At 35.5% G+C, this 21,367-nt stretch overlaps 1 protein-coding gene and 1 long non-coding RNA gene across 47 annotated transcripts in view; one reads left to right on the forward strand and one right to left on the reverse strand.

Annotated features, from left to right (window-relative positions):
* The window catches only part of LOC147839402 (uncharacterized), a 44,385-nt gene extending 36,652 nt beyond the window's left edge, over window positions 1-7,733 (reverse strand). Inside the window, exons 1-2 of the long non-coding RNA XR_015518847.1 lie at window positions 7,653-7,733; window positions 7,195-7,228 (exon numbers count right to left, since the gene is read on the reverse strand). This is a non-coding gene — a long non-coding RNA (uncharacterized LOC147839402). The remainder of the gene's footprint in view (window positions 1-7,194; window positions 7,229-7,652) is intronic.
* Window positions 1-21,367, forward strand: part of adgrg6 (adhesion G protein-coupled receptor G6) — an 87,095-nt gene that overhangs the window by 36,555 nt on the left and 29,173 nt on the right. For 11 of the 46 annotated variants that reach the window (XM_087297330.1, XM_087297341.1, XM_087297331.1 and 8 more), the window contains 9 exons: window positions 2,497-2,559; window positions 15,233-15,315; window positions 15,460-15,512; window positions 15,596-15,637; window positions 16,065-16,204; window positions 17,710-17,824; window positions 17,965-18,053; window positions 18,132-18,333; window positions 20,657-20,822. In XM_087297330.1, coding sequence (XP_087153456.1) covers window positions 2,497-2,559; window positions 15,233-15,315; window positions 15,460-15,512; window positions 15,596-15,637; window positions 16,065-16,204; window positions 17,710-17,824; window positions 17,965-18,053; window positions 18,132-18,333; window positions 20,657-20,822 — 953 coding nt within the window. 46 annotated transcript variants of the gene reach the window in all.

Genomic DNA, 21,367 nt, shown 5'->3' on the forward strand with positions numbered 1-21,367 from the left:
GTTCCTTTGTGGGGTTGGACACTTGAATCCATTCATTTAAAATGAATTCACAAATACCTGTAACACTTTACAAAAAAGTAGAAGAATAATGATGCGTTAATATGTAAATTAACATTACTTTATTATGAATAATGCGTGCGCTAACCATGAAGTAACTTTACTACAACATGAGTCGCATGAGTTCATGTGTGAATAAATGGCTACCTTAATTAGTACATGCTTGTTTGTTAATTAATGGATAAATTACAACATTAGTTTATGTTTAATTTAACCATCATGAACTCATAATATGTTACTGTATAAGTGTGCCAAGACTTTACTTGAAGGGGATAATCAGCATTAATCCATTTTAACTACTCATGAACTGCGTATGCATGTCCCTCTAGTGCAGGGGTCTCAAACTGTCCTTACATTTACAGCCCGCCCTCCTCCTCCCTCCGGCTCGCAACTGATGTCAAAAATATGTGCATACTCACACTATGACATCGGAACCGTGCCCAGGCCGTTTCCTAGATTGTTTCAGAAGTGTGAGTGCTCTGAATGGGGCTCAGGCACGGTTCACTTGGCCGGCTCTGGCCCAATTTGAAGAGGTGTGCCAGAGCACGGTTCACTTGGATACGCTTGTAGTGTGAGTGCAAAGCGCACCTGAGCCCGAAACTGAAGACGAGACATGATTTTTAAGAGACTGTTTCGCCCTGAGTACGCCCTAAAACAAAATTCGGCCATATATTTTTGCAATCGCATCTAGCCACTTGTGGTATTGACCCGTCACTTAGTCAACATTTAAAATACTGCATTCAGATTAGTTTTACTTTCATTTTCTCTCAGTGGACGGTCAAGAGAAACACACATGCTTTTAATTCTAGGGCTGATTTAAACGTTCAAATTTATGTACGTAAGTGCTCTATTTTTTTTAAGATTTGCATAAAAACCATGTACATAAGTAAAATTGTGCTGCTAGTTGAATTGAACTTGTTAAAGTAAATGTAAATACATACCCCCCCCCCCCCCTTCCCCTCTTTGTTCTAGTTTTACAAAAAAAAAGATATTGAGAGGAACAATTGCAAGCTAGGTCAACAAAGCTACCCAAACTGCTTGCTGCTGTTCTTATGCTATTGGGACAATACAATTGGTTGGGACAGAATAATAATTATTATGCCTATTATTTGTAGTATTTTCACAGCAAATTTAACTACCCCTTCAATATGTACAACAAGAAACAAAAAGCTAGAATTTTGACTGCATATACTCTGTGGAAGAATGACTTAGTGTGTCTCTAATGCTTGGCCATACACACGTGCGATAAACGTGCTGATTTGCATTATCAATGTTGACAGGTACTGCTTGAAATATAAACATCATGTCTGTTGTCCTAAGATCAATTACATATTGATTAAGATCTATTACAATTCATCAATTACATCAGGTCTCCACTTTTTTGTTGTGCTTGAATTTTAAAATCAATTGTCAGTCACTGCAATGGCCCCATGCCAGTTTGAGTTTGAGACCCCCTTGTCTAGTGCATTTACACTGAATAACAATAGAAAAGTGTTCAGTCAACATCAACATGAACAGTTAAAAACAGGAGGTAGGCCTAATTAAGTGTTACCCAAATAACTTGTCCTCAAAGCTTAAGTCAGAGTTATATTGTGTTTGAAAAAGAATCTTCTTCTGCTGGAACCAGTAGGTTTGCTTTTCGTTTTGAACTTCAAACCCTCAAAAATCTCATGCAAAATTGGAAACGTTGTTGGCGGGAGAGGTAAAATTTTGGTCTGTGCCGAATGCTCAGACATGCTTTGATGAGGATTTCATTGACTAAAGCTTAACCAATAGATTTTTATCGGAAGGTTTTCCTTTTTGTAGACTGTTTGGCATTTAAATTGTGTTCAAGGTTTAGTGTCACTTCATGCATTCAAGCATTTTGTTTAGACACAGTTTAAGCTTCATGTCAGAAACTAGCGGATGAATCAGGCCGATCTGAAGAGCAAAATAAGATGCAATTTGGTATTTCACACGTCCCTAATGGATTTGTGTTGAGAAAAGGTGGCATTCCTGGGCCTCGATCAAACCAGCCGGCAGAACATTTCTGTCATTCAACTGTGGCAAATTATTAAATTCCACCTTTGAGCCGTGGCTGATGTTCAAGTTTCTGTATGGACATTTTGAGGTCACATTCCGTTGTCAAAGCCCAGAGGAGTGATGGGAAATCTATGACACTTTTTACAATCCAGCTCTTGTCCTTAGTTAGACTTGAATTGCTATTTTTGGACATAAATGAGACTTCTGTCCATTTTAAACCTGGTTCTATTTATGAATGTTTTATAGCAGTATATTTATAGATATTTATAAGTATTTGTCCATAGATTTTGGCTTTAAATGGTAAAATATTATGTGTGTTTTCTCAGTGTTACCATGTTTTCATGCTAAATACAGTATTTAAATAGTTTTCATTTTTAACATTGATTAGAAAACGTCAACTATTTAAATCTTTTGTAGGTACTGCCATAACAACTCTTTCACCAGGAACCGCAGGTTGTGCTTCTGGACTTGGCTGCCCAGGTAGGAGGAAATGTCATTATTACAATTTTTTTGTATTTGTTTCCTGGATGATTAGTTGACCCATTATACAACATTTTGCTTCATCCAAGACAGTACCTCTTTTGTGGTATTTATGTGACTTTCTAATTAATTATGTCATTTACCCACTTTTTACTCTCCCTTAAGGATTTAAAAAAAAATTAATTCTGCTGAACACAAAATAAGACATTTTGAAGACTTTTGGTTATCGGTACCCATTGATATCCAGTGTTGGGGAAAGTTACTTTTAAAAATTATGCATTGCAATATTGAGTTACTCCTCAAAAAAGTAACTAGTTGCTTTACTTAGTTTCTTTTTATGGTAAGGTGTTACATTACTTTTGAGTTACTTTTTACTACCTGACTGAGGATTGATCTCTTTCAGAACTGTTTCTTTCTTTTAAACAAGGAGCTCTGCAATTAACAACACACTGTATAACCTACACCTTCATTTACCTTTAAAAAAAAAAAAAAAAACACATTAACAATAATTTAGGATAATGTTGTCTGAGAACTTCCTGACCCCAGAGCTATACATGCAATATTTACAGTTTCTTGAAAGCTTAAAGCAATGTGTTTGCTACTTTTGTACTATTTGTCTTAATAAAATCAATGTCTATTGAGACCTTTTCTGTTTTTTTGATGTGTTCAGAACAATGAACAAATTCTCTCATTGACTGATTGATGACATTATTTATTATGACTACTTTAATTTTAATTAATTAAACTAAAAAGTAACTTTCATTACATTTTCAAAAAAGTAACTCGAATATTAGTACTTATTTTTTTAAAGTTAAGTGTTACTTGTTACTTAGTAAAGTATTATTACATAACTCACTTTACTTGTAATGCATTTCCCCCAACACTGTTAATATCTGAAGTCAAATGCTACCAGTATCCATCATTCTTCAGAATATCTCCTTTTGTATTCAACAGAAGAAAGAAACTCAAAACAAATTGGGACAAGTGGAAGGTGGATAAATGATAACTATTTTCAATTCCCAAAAATTAAAACTCACCCCCACCCCCATTATTCTTTTGATTCTTATTGTTGCAACTTTAACAAGAATATAATTTATATATAGCTTTTATAAAAACATGACAAACAATACTTAACTTGCATCTCTTAGACGTTGTTGGTGAGCATGCAAAACAAAAACAGCTTTCCTTCCACTCATTAAGGCATGTTAAACTGAACTGGTGGCCAATAAACGTCCACCATCAGCTGAGAGCCATGAGAATCCTCAGGCCTCCTGTCTTTAGTAATGTCCATTAAAGGACATCGTCCCATTTGAACAGTTTTGCTTCTTTCCCACCGGTTGGTTCATTGCATAATATTCATTCCCATGTAGTACCAAAATGGCACATTTATGCCCGTAGACAGTTTGAATGAAGTTAGTTTTCCTGATTTAGAAATGTCTCGATAACCGGTTCTTCTCATCATTGAACTCTGTCAGTCATGGTTGTCTTTTCTCTTTATCATTTTATTTCAGGTTATGATTGACCTAAAATATATATTCAGATAATTCCACATTTGTGTTGTTTTAAATAGGGGTGCAATTAAATCACAACAATAGTTCAGTTTCACAAAAACAACTACATTTTTATTTTATTTTAGTTTTTGTTGTACTCGCTTATAAACTGAACATGTAATAAGCCTGCATATGACGTCGATGTTACAAAAGTGTTTTTGTAAATTTAATGGAAAAAATAACTGTATCATGTTTAAACATGTGTGTTTTCAGACACTGAAATGCAGTTGTCATTTACAGTTGAAGTCAAAATTATTAGCCCTCCAGTGATTTTATTTTTTTTCCAAATATTGCCAAATTATGTTGAACAGAGCAAGGATTTTTTTTCCACAGTATTTCCTATAATATTTTTTTCTTGTGGAGAAAGTCTTTTTTTTTGTTTTATTTTGGCTTGAATAAAAGCAGTTTAAAAATTGTTTTAAACCACTTAAAGATCAGTTTTTAGCTCTCTGTACCAATATTTGTTTTCAATTGCCTACAGAACAATGACTTGCCTAATTACCCTACCCTGCTTAGTTAACCTAATTCACCTAGTTAAGCCTTTAAACAGCACTTTACACATAAAATATTATATAATGTATATAAAATGTTATCATGGCAAAGATAAAAGAGACAAGTTATTAGAAATTAGCTATTAAACTGTTATGTTTAGATGTTTGTTGAAAACATCTTTTTGTTGTTGTTAAAACAGAAATTGGGGAAAAATATTCAGGGGGCTGATAATTCTGACTTCAATTGTAAATGCAAGGTCAAAATGCTTACAGCTTGCTGTTTTAGTTGAAGGCAGAGTCTGAAAATGCCCTCTAAAATATAAGTTTTTATCTCTTAAGTTTGATGGGGCACTTGTAATTGCCTTTTTAAAATTCCATGTTGAATATTTTTTTATCTGGCTGTCATATTTGTGAGAGTATAAAGATGGAAAAAGGACATATTTGCTTAGTTTATAACAGATGGTTTACCAGGTACTGCAAATTATTATTAGTAGTAGGCCTATCCTAAAAATCAGCAGATTTCCACAGATTTTTAGCCCATTATCGGGCTATTTATTAACTTGTATAAATGTGTGTAAATTTATATTTATTCAGTTTTTTAAATTAATTTCAGTAATATTATTGACTAATATGAACGTTCACATGATTTATTTATTTATGATTTATAAATTACAGTTTGTAAAATAATATTTTCTGTAATTTGAAAGATATATTATATGAGGGACTTGCTTTATCTACCAGTTAAGAGGATCTAATTGAATTTGCATTTGATAAAAAAACACTGAATAAACATTAAAATGTATTATTTTTTTATTTCATATATTCAGTTTTTAGTAATGATACTCCCAAAATCATTCCACATAAATCTGCAGATTTTGAACAAAATTCTTCGCAGAAATAGCTTAAAATGTAGCCAATTCTGTCTGGCCCTACAAGTTAGACAGAAAATAGTATGGAAAAAGAAGCAGGGGAACACCTTCCTTATCAATAGTGTTAATTTCAAGGGATCGTTAACTTTCCAAGGGGACATAAAACACATTAGTTGGCCATTTTTCTTGTCATTAAATAGTTTCCAGTCATTCTCATTATTATTATTATTATTTATTTATTTTGGTTAATCGCTTGTTTCCATATCCATCTCACCCTACGCTATGCTGTTCAGTTGCTCCACCATTTTTTCTTGCATTTTTTTTTTGGTTTCCCCTTTTACCTTTATTTAATGCCAGTGTGCCCTTCTTCCATCCCTGCCACCAGCAACATTAACTGTTACCATCACATCCATTGCCACCACTAACATCATTCCTACTAATGCAACAACCCACGGTAAGCATTCACCTCTGCCTTTTTATCATTGTGTTCTTTTTGTTTTATGGGAGAAATGCAATTTGCCTATAATGCTGAACAGGTGGTGGTCAGCTCATTTGGAGAACTGCTAAAGTAATGTTCCATTGAAAACGGAGGATGTTATATTATCGCCAGTGGCCATAATCCAGAATGTTTAGCGACTTTCAAAAGTAGATTTGAAAAAATGCCAAAGTCAATGGTTTCTTTGTATGGTGAATCAGCTAAATTTTTATTATATTTATTTATTGTGTGTGTATATATATATATATATATATATATATATATATATATATATATATATATATATATATATATATATATATATATATATATATATATAGCTCAATTTGCCTGGTTGAAATGTTCATTTCTGCCATGTCATTTTTGTTTCCCATTAAATTAAAAGTTAGTAGGCTGCATTCATTCCTTTTTAAAGTCTTTTTTCTGTCTTTTCTTCTTTTATTTCTTCTGTTCTGGCATCAAATAATGCCGGAACAGTGTCTTCATTGAAACAGATGCTAGTTAAGGAAAGAACAGTGTATCCAAAATCAAATTATCCATCCTTATGTTAAGTTGTGCCATCTGCTAAACACTTTTATTCCTTATTTTTTCACCAGCATATTCCAAGTCAAATATTTTTAAAAAGTAGATTAAATCAACTAAACTTTATTTTTGAACTTTAAAGATGTATGCATATAAAACTTATTATCTCTCTGATTTTTTTATCAGCTCTTACTACTACTACTATTTCACACCCATCTACTTTTAGCATGCCTCTAACCACAACTGGTAAGCACATTTCTAGGTTTCCTACTGTTTTATTTTCTCTTTTAATGAGGTATGATAAATGCCCTCACTAATGCGTGTGCACGGCTCTGCCTCTTTAGCTTTACTCACACCAACTACTACTGTTAAAACAACTACTAGTGCTCATACAGAAACACCAACTGCTACTAGTGCTAAAACAACAACTACTGGTAAGCTAACATTTATTGAGTACCAAACTCCTTTTCATTTAAGCAATTAATGTGCATTCGTGTTGTTTTATATTTACCTACTAACCAAACTTTAAACATGTCTGTGTGTACTATCATTAGTACCAACTACATCTAACCTGCCACCCATCCAGCCTGGTAAGATATCAGTTCTGCAGAAGATTTATTATCAATCCAGTTTTGTTATCCAAAATGCTCAATCTTGTCTAGAATTTGCCATTATGCTTACAAGATCTGATTATTTTACCCATTTACCTTTATTTGTTGTTCTGTCAGACTTGATGTGACCCTGGACCACAAAAACAACCATAAGTGTCAATTTTCTGAAATTGAGATTTATCCCAGCAGACACACAACATCACAAGATGTTAATATTACTCTGTAAAAATAGTTGGGTTAAAACACCCCAACATATAACCCACCTATAGGTTACTAGAGCACCTTCCCAACTACGGGTTATTTAAACCCCAATGCATTGGGTATATAATTTAACCAATGCATTATGTTATTTTGATTAAATATTGTTATTTTTTCATTCTGGTATTACTATTGCTACTATTAATAGTACTACTATTACTTTTATAATTATGACTGTGTAAATAAACAACATATCATTTAAAATACTTAAAATGCTGTATTTTCACATTTTAAATTCCAGACACTTTTGTTAAAATAATACAAGAATCACAAATAATGAAGAAACAAAACAGTACCTTGAAATAGATAACAAATCCTCTCCCAAAAAATGATGATAGCAAGCCACTACTCTTGTCCAGGATGACTTCTTCATGACTAAAGAAAAAAGCATTGAGATCGTTAAGATCAAGTCATCGCCCTCTAGTGGCAAATGATAATCACTATACGGTAATGCTCCGATTCTCCTTTTTTCTCCGATTCTCCTTTTTTCTCCCGATTTCTTGGGAGAACCAGCAACTTCTTAAATAAAATGTAGCAAATTTATGTGTCTATTATAGTATTTAAATGTTACAATATAGTTTTTTAGAGAAAGGAAATGTAAAAAGGCTACATACAGTGCCTTCAACAAGACTGGATGCGCACACTGGGTTGATGTCTCCGCTGGGTCCTAAAGACGAGAATGACGACCGATTATCTCAAATATGTGTTTCAATCCCCCGAAAAAATGTAGAGATGAACCTGAAAGGTAGATAAACCTTTTTTCTGTTTAATATAGATCGTTTTTTTCTTCTTTAAACAAGCGTTTGTATCATTATTAATTAAGAGTACTGTTGAAACAGATATAAATATCACCCCGTGCCTGGAGAGAGGTAAACATGATAAAAACTTAATAATGCAAAAAACATTACACACGCATATAAACATACATCTGTTCTGTGTCAGTTAAAGCAGTTGAATGTTGAAATTCTAATTTTTAACCCAACTGGTTGAGTTTTTAAATAAATAACCTAATAAAGGTCCAAAATACCCCACAAAGCACCAAATATTTATAACTCAACCATTGGGTTAAATAAATAACTCAATGTTTTTTAGAGTGTATTTTAGGTCGCCAGCATCTAAAGACAATGTTATTTTAACGTCCAATAAAGACATAAAATGACATTGATATTTTCTTGATTTATGTTGTGTTGGAAAGTGACCAAAATCCAACATCGAGCCAATATCTTAAACCAACGTCATACTGACGTCAATTACTGTTTAGTTTAGTTTATTTGTTTACAGCGTCAATGCACTTTAATAAACATTACTGTAAATTGTGTCAGAATTAGCCAAGAATGGCTATTTTTCATCTGTAGACCTCTCACAGAATTTTAAAAAGTCACACCTAAAATAGAAGCACAGCATAACAGCATACAGGGTGGGCTATTTATATAGATATCTTAATAAAATGGGAATGGTTGGTGATATTAACGTTCTGTTCTGTCACATTAGTAAATGTGAGGTGGCAAACTTTTCAAGATGTGTTGGTGACCATGTTGTCCATTTTTAAGTCGGCCATCTTGGATCCAAATTTAGTTTTTTCAATAGGAAGGGGGTCATTTGACAGATCCAACGAGTTGGGATTTTCACAAGAAAAACAGTGGTGTGCTTGGTTTTAATGTAACTTTATTCTTCTTTATTCTTCTTCTTCATGAGTTATTTACAATTTCTGACCACTTATAAAATGTATTCAACGTGCTGCCCATTGTGTTGGATTGTCAATGCAACCCTCTTCTCCCACTCTTCACACACTGACAGCAACACCACAGGAGAAATGCCAGCACAGGCTTCCAGAATCTGTAGTTTCAGGTGCTGCAATCCCCTCTTTCACCACTTCTAGTAGTTTGGTGAGCAGTCGTTCTAACTTTCACAAACTGATTTAGTGGTGAAGTCAGATTATGTAGTCTTAAATGTTAAAAAAATGTGTACATATTTAATTCAATTTTCCCAACTAAGCAGGTTGTATTTCTTTAATATTGAACAATGAACTGATTTCTTATCAAAGGTTTTTCAGGATTGTTTGTAGAATGATTCAAGTAGCTTCAAAGTAGTAATGATAGCTTGGGACCAAGTGGTCAAATGATAAGTGATATGAGAAATGATCATGGAGTGATAATAGATTAGGGCTGCCTCACATGATATCTGATCACGAAAAAATAAAAAATTTGCTAAACTGAATCTGACCCGGTTACAAACCTTTTTAACCTGTGGCTTAAATGATAGTTTTGAATCTATCAAAACACCAAGGTACTGTACTTGTACTCAGATACAACTTGTAATCTTTTCCCTGATACAAATACATCTGGTACTACACTTAACCTATCATTCTTAGAAATGAACATACACGCTGTTTCAGAGAGGCTGACATTTATTTGTCAGGTATGGCAACCAAAATCCAACGTTTGCTAGACGTCATATTGGTAATGTCCACACAACATCAAGCTTAGACGTTGATATTTTGTTGTTTTTAGGTTGCGTTGGAAAGTAACCAAAATATAATGTCTGTCCGATGTCGGCCTGACAATGGGTTTTGACGTCAACCCGATTTTCATTTCTAATCAAAATGCAACATCCCACGACGTTGGGTACAACGTCAAACGTGTTGACATCCTGTGCTTGCTGGGATGTATCACCTGAAAGCTGCATAAATAGGCTTTACATTGATGTATGGTTCGTTAGAACTGGATAATATTTGGCCAAGATACAGCTAATGAAAATCTAAAATCTTGAGGGTTAAAAAGAAAAACTATACTGAGAAAAAAGCCTTTGAAATAGTTTCGATACAGTGGCATAATTTACAAAATATATTTAATTAAAACAACTTTTACTTAATATTCTGAAAAAAAAAACATTAATTATGACCCATACAATGTAAATTTGACATATTTGACAATTTCTACAAAAAAACTCGTGCAACTTAAGACTTAAGTTTTGTCGTCCAGGGTCACAAATATATGAAAAATCTTTGTAGCATTCAGAATATTGAACTGGATGAAATAGTGAAACAGGCTTGGCAGATATATTTAATGGGTTAAAAATAAATAGACAATTATACAAATATAACTAATAAACAGAAGAAAAATTTCATGGCGTTATATGGGTCTTGTCTTGTGTACCTCAAGCTTTTACTCTGTGTTTGTTTGATTACCCAAACCATCCACCAGTCACTTAATCCATTCCCTCATCTGCAGCTGCTGCTACTAACTCACCTCTGTCCATCCGCAAAACCAATGGTAAGCTAAACCTGTTATCTCACGTTACACATGGCTTGCTTCTGCTTACCACTGTTGCTTTTTCTTAACGGGAAAAGGAATTAAACAATTGGTTTATTGCTTGGAAATTTTCTGGGTGCAGATGAAAGAAGCCATACCTTTATTTATTTAGGGTTTTATAAACAGAACTTGAATGAGTAAAGAACACTTTGATTATATTTTGGTGTCTCCTGTATCAGAAACCTGTAAAAGTATTTTTTTTTCTGCTTTATTTATGTGAAAATCCACCTTAGTATGTATCTGTCAGAATCATCAAAGGTTTTTGTAGCTTTTTTGTTTCAAGTCAGATCTTTGCTCTTCTCTTTCGTTTTATATTATTACAATTCCTGAATCTGTTCAGTTCAAAATCATTCCTGGCAGCGCATTATTTAATACAATGTAATTTATATTCATAGTCCCTTACCTTCACTGCCAGTTCATTTAGAGAACTGAATTAATGTCTCATTAAAGATTCTAATATTATCTTTCTACATTCCCTTATGGGTTAACATCAATATTGCTTCCAGACAGACTTCCTGAAATCCTTAACCTGTGTTTCTGCTGTAAACCTATCTTATTTCTTTATTAATACTAGTCCTCACTTAAGTGTTACCCTTTGGTTTATGTTTGTGCTTTATCCATTTCAAACAATCCCTGTGTTAACTTCCGTACTGTGCCTACAATTGATTTTTCCTGTATACTGTTGTGTTTTGTTATATTGTGTATCTGAAAGATAAGTAATAGCCTGCTCTGACCTCTTCATTTTTTATATCTGCAAAGATAAATAATAGCCTGCTCTGACCTCTTCATTTTTACCAAATCTGGGATCCTCTGCTAAATACTTGAGCCGGAGCAGAAAAAGAGAGGGCTGCATTTTTGTGGTCACTACTGCGGTTTACTCCTCACGCTGAGACTCCATCCACTAGCTCTCCCCCCGCTAGGCCTCTTGTTGCTCCTGCACCCCGGGGCCCCAAAACGTCACTCGGCTACATCTCCACACCCCTCATCTGGCCCGTGAGGAAGAAAGTAGAAGCTGCCGTCACTCGGCCACACAAACGTCCCGTCATCCATCTGACCAAGCCGCCTTCCCAACCGACAATAAGCATGACGAATGAATCCCACTGGCTGAAAACATCCACAATGACCTCTGTTGCCAAGAAAACAGACTCTACAAGCATGAGGCCTGCCTATTCCCAGGTGAAGCCTCCATGGCAACCAGACGCTCACAATCAGACTGAAGACTTTGAGTCTTTCCAGGTGGCGTCACTCAGTAATCGTAAGAATAAGCCAATAGCTCCCCAAGTGGTTGTGAGTGACAGTGACAAAAACCTCACAGAGATACTCGATTACCCATCTGGTTTTGGACCAGAGGCGTTTTTTTATGACATCGACTTGGATGATGATGTCTTCAGCCTGTTTGACTTTGATTCCACCTACTCCCTGGATGAAAGCTTGGCCCCTGCCACCCCCCACAACATGTCTTTCCTAGAAATAGAAAGTGTGCCTACTGTCAACACTACAAGTTTTGCACCGGTGAGACAGGCTGTTAGCAAACAGAAACATTTAGAAAGTCACTCAGACCTTAGTTTACCTTGGGCTATGTCAGAGTTGGCACAGGTCTCAGAACGGCTGGAGACAGACAGCAGCTGGACACTTATCCCTTCTTCCTCAATGAGTCCGGGAGTAACAGGTGTTCAAATGATCCAGTCTGAGCTCAAGAGTCTCCCTGGCCAAACAGCAGCACCACAAGAGTGGTCGCCCACACACCTTGTGGATATAAAGCTAACAAGCACCGTGGCCTGGGGCCTGTCGAAGGAAACTGCCACCAAGGACACAGTTAAAGATGTGCAACATGATCAGAAAAAGTCCACAATGGTTACACATGGCAAGATGGAATCTTCAACAAAAGGTTACGGCAGGACAAACTTGTCAGAAACTGATTATAGTCTAACCGATACCACCCCTTTTCTTTTTTCATCAGCCTCCCAACAGAGCTCTTTCGACTATCTCCCCAATCAAACTATTTTACTCATAGAGCCTTTGGCAGCGAGCCCTCTCACTCCTCAAGGCAGCTATACCCTCACAACAGAGACACTTGTTATCTCCTCTCTCTCCCCCTCTCATAGTGTCGAGCCAGTGGCTGAACTGCTTATGGATTCAACCCACAGCGCTGCCACTCTTATTGAGCCTCAGAGTTCAATGCCTACTGAAGGGGTTCAAAGTGACTTCTTAATGACACAGGCCATCAGACCCAGTCCGTTGTCTTCCTTGCCGCACACTGATGTTTTCCCATCTCTGACACCTGGCTCAGCCCAAATTCTCTTTATCTCAGATCCCAAAAACAACACTGACCTTGTTTTACCCTCAACGAACAATCAGTTTATCCTCTCTGAAAACCCTCAAGTCGTTCACTCCAGCCAGTTCCCAAATTCTAGGGTTTTCACTTTGTATCCGAGCATCGCAGGTGGCATTTCTACGTCAGTAGACGGCAGCTGGTCCAAATCAGAGTCACCTCTGGCGCTGGAGCCGTCGCTTATACACAGATTGCCAGAGACCCTTTTCAGAGGCTTAAGCAGGCAAGGCGATGTTAATCCTTCTGAGGTCGATCTGAGGGACTTGTCACATATGCCTCATATTTCTGTCAATGCTAGTTCAGAATTACCAAACAGTTCTGCGGTGGCCCTGACAGATGAACAGAGAGGCTCTCAGTCTTGGCCCGTTAATTCAGATGCCCAAACTAAAGCGGAGAGGATTGATATATCTCCCAGTTTGCCCTCCCTCAACATTTTGGACTCTGTACGTGGCATGGTCATATCGACATGGTCAGCCAACACCACAGCTGACAGGGAAAGTTCCCAAATTTCATCAATTGAAATATTTCCCTCACATTTCCTCAATTCAATAAGAAACCATAGACCAGATGAGGCCTCGCCTTATGAAACCAAATTCAGATATCAGTCAGAGACAATGGACATTTCTAACTTCATAGAACCAGGCAATGTCTTTCCTTCTCGCTCTAAAGAGAAGGTTTACCATGATAGATTTATTATTTCTAGTGCTTACACTCGAATCAGCAGTACAACCCACAAATACATTGAAGCCACCCCTACCACATGGCCCTTAAAAACAACTCTGAACATCCCAGATGTCTCTAAGTCATTTAAGAAAAAGCTGATTTCGAACACTATTCAAGACTATGAATCGTTTAAAACAAATATGCACACAATTGAACCATTCCACACTCAACCTCATTTGCAAATAACTATGAATTATGCAGATTTGTCATCTCATACACCACCAAACACTCCTCTTCATCAATTTCACACCTCTATAAGCAGCATGCCTTCAGTACTTGAATGGACTGCCTCCATTTCAGTCTTTCAACCATCCAAATCAATACACATCTCAAGCGGCTACAGTGAAGACCTGCTGGACGCTAAACATGTCCACTCTTCAACAACAAAGTGGCCATTTTGGGCCAAGAATGAATCAGCAAACCCCTCCAGCCACAGCCACAATGTGCTCGTTGTTCAACCCGCCACCACAGATACCAAGACGCATCCGACTCCAGCTATTGACGACCAGCCTTTTGTCCCAACAAACGGCACAGCCGCCACCCCAGCCAATGGAGTCCTCCCAAGTTTTGGCTCGGTGCACGCTGGTGCCACCAATGGGACCACTACAGACCCTCATGAACTGGCCCCATGTCCATGTAAAGCTCCCTTTCATATTACATGTCTGTGTGGACTTTCAGCCGGGAACAGTATGTTTTCCAATAACGATCTAGACCTTAGAAAGAGAAATAGTTTCTTTTATTACTGAATCCTGACTTTCTGAGCAAGTGAACGAATCGTAGAATGATGGTTACCCAATTGTGGGGAAAAATTGGGGTCTTCTTGCTGTGCAGATTAAAATTCTATTCGATTTACTAGAGTATATTAACCATAGCCAGTTCTGACAATCATTGATTTTCAGCCCTCTTAATGTACTGATTTACTCACTCAGATCGAGTGCATAGCTCTCTTGAAATTATCCAGATTTATATCATTCTTCCTTCTTAGGAGACTGCCATATTTAATCATTTATTTCACCTTGACCATTTTAGTTTTACTTCAAGAAGGATTTGCTCTCTGACAATTTTACGAGAGAATCCTTGTGTGGATTGAAAGTACAGTGTGCTATCTTAAGAAGCTGTCTCATATTTTCAATTTGTGAAGTCAGTTTTTGAAATGTTATTATATCTGGAGTCTCCTAAGAAAGCCTTGGCATGGTGTAGTACTGCATCATAAAGTAGTCCAGCACTAACAACTCAAGATACATGAGAGCCATCTTGTGGTAGAAGTGCAGCATAGCAGTAGCTCTCAAAATGCATTGCTTCATGTACCAAGAATGTCATTAATGGCAAATCCTCTATACTGAACTTGTTTATGTAAGACTTTGGGTTGATTTGATTTAGCAGACTGATTTTAAGATCTGTTTGGTAATTACCAAGACATAGACTACTGCTATGCATCACAGAAATAAAGCAAGTGAATTAAATACCTTTTTTGACGTGCAACTAAAAATTTCTTTGTCTACTATTACAGAGGATATTTTCTACAGATCAACCCTTGTGGTTACTGATGAACAAACTCCAGATAGAGATGCTACGGCGATAATATCTCAATGGGTATATTTTTACACTTTTCTTATATATTTGTTTTCTTTTACTGTTAAATGCATTTTAAATTGCTGTTACAAAGCTACTGAAAATTATTATAGACTTTTATTTTACACTTAAATTATTATACACATGTTTTTTGATGTTTTACAGCTCAATCAGACATTTCAGAACTGGATGTATAGAGTTTATGTTGATGGCATCAGGTATGGTTCTTTTTAAAATCAAATTATATCAGTAAACATTCATTTTTTCTTTAACTAATGACTTTTACCATTTGAGTTTTTAGTCTTCAGCTTATCACTGTTCTCTCAAGGATCACAACCACACGGTAAAACATTTCAGACTGCTTATTTATATTTTTATTAAAAAAATATTCCATTAGGCTAATTGGTAACACTTTATTTAATTGGTCCAGTTGAGTGTTAGATTGTCTGCTTAATATCTGTTGATACTGCTCCTTCAACAGATGTTTAACTGACTATAAGAAACTTTGCAAGTACACGTCAGCTTACACTAACCCTTATCCCTAACCCCAACCTGACAGTCTACTTGTAATCTAATGAGAATTCGTTGGCATGTTAAACTCAAGAACTTAATTTCAACAATTTAAGCTGGCAACTTAAATTCAACAAATGGACCATCAAAATAAAGTGTTACTGCCTATTTTTATGCATATATATATATATATATTTTTTTTTTTTTTGCTAATCTATCGAAACAGATTTGTTGTTGATGTGATATTGCATTTTTCACAGACAAACCTACTTGGCGCTTCTGGTGTATAAGAATACCACTGATGTGAATCTGGCAGAGGTGGAGATTGAGAGCATGCTGAGAAGTGCCCCTGCTATTGGAAATGGCTTGACTTTAGACAGTGTTACCGTGAACTTAATGGGTATGGCATGCTTTACAGTGACAATTCAGTAACCATAAATACTGAGTTTTTTTGCTTGGATATTGTTTAAAAACGTGATATTTTTAGTGCTTTAATTAATATGAATTAATACAAATTAATATTACTGAGCTCTTCTTAAATATAGGTAATGTTGTATTTGTCTTGATACCTATAAGTGCATTTTGAAGTCATTTAAGATGAGATATACAGTGCTCAGCATAATTGAGCTATGCTCATAATTGAGTTATGCATTTCTCTTTTTTGAAAATGCATATTTTTATCCATTCCTCAGTGAATATAGGCAATAGATTGTAGTGAATTTAAACAAAACAGATTTGTGAAACAGATGTTGATTAAAATGTTATTTTAGTCACCAAACATATTTAGAAATTGAAACATAATACAATAAATTTAAGCAAAATATTGCAAAAATAAATGACAACCTACAAAATTTCAACAAAATTTTTCAATTTTTCAATTTATTATTATTTTTTTTTTTTTGCTTTTTTTCTCTTTTTAAAATTTGAATTTAATATTTTTCTATAACATATAAATTTGGGTGTACTAGTTTTTGGACCAATATCATGAATTATTTTGTCAGATAAGCTCCAGATTTCAGTACTGTTATTGCGTGTGCATTTGTTGGAGTTTCACTGACTTGAAAAGTTAATAAAAAGAGGGGATTTAAATAAATAATCCAAAAACAACTACTACGGTTCGCTTTAGTCAGTGTATTTCTTTTATATGAGTCAAAGACATGTCTTAACCAAAGGAGGGACTGTTTTGTTTTTATATTTTCTGTATCTTTATTCCTTTTGCATGTTTCCCTGTTTAGTAAATATGGCATTTAAATTAACTAAGTGTGCAAAGTTCTGTCAGTAAGGCCTTGAGTGGAGCTATTTTTTGTGCCTAATATAAAACAGATTTTTTAAATTGAACAAACTATAAACCTGAACTCAGGGTGGCACGGTGGCTGAGTGGTTGGAACTGTCACCCAACAGCAAGAAGGTCATTGGTTTGAGTCCCGGCTGTATGAAGTTATAATATCCTTCCCTTGTTCATGTGAGTTTCCTCTGGGTGCTCCTGTTTCCTCCTCAGTCCAAAGACATGTGCTATAGGAGAATTGAATAAACTAAATTGGCCATAGTGTATGTGTGTGTGAATGAGTTTGTATGGATGTTTCCCAGTACTGAGTTTTTCCTGAAACTTTATCCACTTTGTAAAACATATACTGGATAAATTGGTGGTTCATTCCACTGTGGTGACCCCTGATTAATAAAAGGACTAAGCCGAAAGAAAATTAATGAATGAAAAACTTGAACTCATCTTAACAAACTTAAATATATCATATGAATATATACTATATCATACAGTACATCTTGTTCAAGTCTGAATTTAAAAAACAGGGGTTGACAGTTAAGGAGTTGTAGCCTAAATAATCAAACTATAAGTGCTAAAATGTCTCAATGGGTCAACAACAAAATGCTGTTTCTGCTTTTTCTCAGAAAATTGTCAGGCAGATGAGTTCCCAGTCCACTATAGATGGCCAGAGAGCAGACCCACAGTCACTCAGTATGTCCCCTGTTTCCCTTACAAAGATCGAAACGCATCCAGAACTTGGTGAGTAATTGTTGACATCTTCCGATCTAAATGCAAATGGGAATGGACTACTAATTGAAGCATTGAATTCAGTTATGTTTTAACATCTGTGCTCCAGTAATCAGTTCAATATTTTATATTTGTTTTTTTCCTCTCCTAAGCATGATTAACCGGGATAATTATACATCATTTTGGGCCCTGCCTGACCGTGGAAACTGCACTAATATAACCAGCATTACGGTTTCACAAGGTTGGATCTAAATACACATTTTACACATTGCTCTGAAATCAAAACTGACTTTTTTAATGCTTAGCTTAATTCCAACAGAGAATGCGATGGATGTGGCTGTGCAGCTTGCCGATATCAGCAATAATGGGCTGTCCAAGGAGGAACTGACACAGGTTGTTACCAAGGTGATGGAGTTGGTGAACATAGCCAAAATCAACGCCACCCTGGCCAGCACTGTGGTCACCATCATTTCTAATGTCATGGTCAGCTCAGAGGATGCTCAAAAGGATGCCTCAGAGACGTATGTTTGAATTTGCAGGACTTGCCTTTGTAGATGGTGTATTCTATGGAATTTTTGGTTTCAAGTGTGGTCTTAAAAAATCTCAGTTTCAAAGGCTATTTAGACTTTCCCTTTAGCCTCACGCCTTCAAGCTAAAGAGAATTTGGACACCCCTTTACATGAACGTGCAAAAAGAGGGGTAATGGAAAGGGCTCTGGTGTAGAAGTAAGCCTTGGATTTCTTATTAACATCTATGCAAAATATTTAAGAACCTTTATTTTGATGGTCTGCTTCAGATATTGACTTTTTTATGGACTCACAATGGCCATTCAACTGATGCAAGTACATCAGTAAATTCTTCTAACCCTATAAATGTACTAAACACTCATGAGAGTTAGTTGAAAAAAGTCAATAGAATATCTAAAGCTGGGGTGCTCAACCCTGTTCCTAGAGCTTAACCATCCTGCAGATTTTAGCTCAAACCGTGATCAAACACATCTAAACAAACACATAACTAATTAATTAGGACTTAAACAGTACTTGATAATTACAGGCAGGTGTGTTTGATCAGGGTTGGAGCTGAAATCTGCAGGAAGTAGATCTTCAGGAATGTGGTTGGTCACCCCTGGTCTAAAAAGAGCCATAAAAACAAAAAGGTCTGTCCAATTATTCTTTTAATTTTGGTTTTAGATGTTTATTTGGCTTGCTGGTTTATTTTGGTTTATCATATTTTTTATTTCACTCTTTGAAAGCTTGTTGGTCTCAGTTTAAAACAAGTGCTTATCACATTAGAAAATTATTATATTACTTGGATGTTGTTGTTAAGGCTTACTACCAAAGATTTTCAATTATAATTTAGTAGTTCTAAAAAAAATTCAGAAGAAAGTCGGAGGTGAACCTTTGTGCATTTCAGAGTGTTTCATAGTGATATAGGGAAATGAAGCTTTCTGAACCAGTGGACCGTTCAACTCAATTGTATTAAAAAATGTTTGCTACTCAAAGCTTTCCAAATCAGAGCTCGATGAGAACCTCTGCTGGTTAAAGTGTGGGAAAGCACTGTGTTGCAAAAATGTCAAACGTTCACATCTGACCAACTCATTCATGTAGTAATACAACAATAGTAATATAAACAAATTACTCAATTACTGTAGTTTTTTAACATATAAGGTATGTTACATTACAGTACCAATAACTGTAGTAAAATCCAAGGTGTTCAAAATGCGATCTCTGTGGAAGAGGAGGCTATGGGAGTGAGGCTTTTTGCTCTGCACTTGCCAGCTGACATCCGAAATACTATACCACAATATGCAGTGGCCTTTTAAAAAAAAAAACTGTTGTAAATAATACCCTAATACACCCACATAGCTTTTTACTATAAATTACTGTTGTATTTTAGTTAAATTACTGGTGCGTGGGACCGATGCAGTGCTTTGAAACAGCAGAAATGTATGTAATTGACTCCTAATCTATTGTTACAGTATATACTTTACTAACCCATAAGGGTGTTTAAACCTTCGAATCAAAATTCGAAGCAGTCACATGGGTATAGGCGAAAATTATGCTTCAGACGTCACTGATCACGTGATTCTGGCAAAACAAATTAAGCACCGGTATACTGCTTCACAGCGAGATTTTTTTGATACATGCTTCGAAACGTCCGCACACAATGTCACATCACTAGTGTTTCATTTCTCAATTAATATATATTTTTAACAAACTGACTGAGGCAATTATTTAATTAGCCATTCATAAGGCTCACTTGCTTCATTTCAGCCTAATAAATGAGTTGTTTCAATTAATGTTTCAGCAAATCCCTCGTTACAGGCATAGTTCACACTAAACTGAATATTCTGTCATCATTTACTCATCCTTTAATTCTTTCAAACCTGTTCGACACTTTTCTGTTGAGCAAAAAAGAAAATATTTTGAACAAAGCAGGAAATCTGTAACCATTGATGTCCATAGAATTTGTTTTTCCTATATGTGAGTCAATGGTTACAGGTTAATTTAACAAAATAAAGAAACTTATAGAGATTTTAAACAAGTAAATGTTGAGTAAACGATGGCAGAACTTTCCGTTTTGAGTGACCTATCCATTTAAGACAACAACTTGTTGCTACTTCCTGGCTCCTTTAGGGTCCTTCTTATATTATATTCTTATTATATTATATTATATTATATTATATTATATTATATTATATTATATTATATTATATTATATTATCCGACTCTCTCTGAAATGTCTGTATCATATTAATCCAAATGCTTAGTCTTGTATTTTCAAACAAAAGGTTTTCAATATTTTAACTGATTAAAAATATAATCATCATATGTCTTGGTACAGAGCTCTCAAAGCAGTGGATGAACTGGTGCAGAAGATTGAGTTTGACGGACCCTCACTGACCATCTCGTCCAAAAATCTGGTTGTTGGAGTTTCTGCCCTCGACACAACCAATTTTAACGGCAGCACTTTAAGTGCCTTTATAGCCACTAACACAACAGACCCTCAGGTAAATGCCTCTCACGCACATTTGTGAGTGCGTTCCTGCTTAATTTTGTGCATTTTTGGTTCATTTTTGAATATGCATTAGGGATAAATGTTACTTAAGACTTCCTTAAGTGGGCTGCCCAAGCATTTTAGCTGTCTTTTTGCTGCTAAAATATTTTAGATGTAAAGTTTTAAAGTGATTTTCAGCAATTAAAGCAGTGTAATGAGAGGTGACAGGTATGGACCGTGCCCACCCATTGATTAAGAGCCAGCAGTTCCTGGAAAGTCTGTGGGAGGAAAAAGAAACATTGTAGAGTCTGAGAGTGACTCAGAAAATGACACATTTTCTCTATCCTCAGTTACTATTGGGATAATGTATATGTTTAAAAGTGTATTTTCTGTATTTTAAATATGATCTCAACACTAAATTGTTGTATTTTCCGATGTTTTTGTATGTATTTAGAAGTTTAAATCAATCATGAAAAAAAAACAATCATCAAGCATTTCAAAGACATGCAGTATAGTTAAACTGAATAAGCTAAATAGTGCATGTGTGTGAATGTGAGT

The sequence above is a fragment of the Danio rerio genome, chromosome 20 (assembly GCF_052040795.2).
Source record: "Danio rerio strain M-AB ecotype USA chromosome 20, GRCz13ab, whole genome shotgun sequence".
Taxonomy (NCBI): domain Eukaryota; kingdom Metazoa; phylum Chordata; class Actinopteri; order Cypriniformes; family Danionidae; genus Danio; species Danio rerio.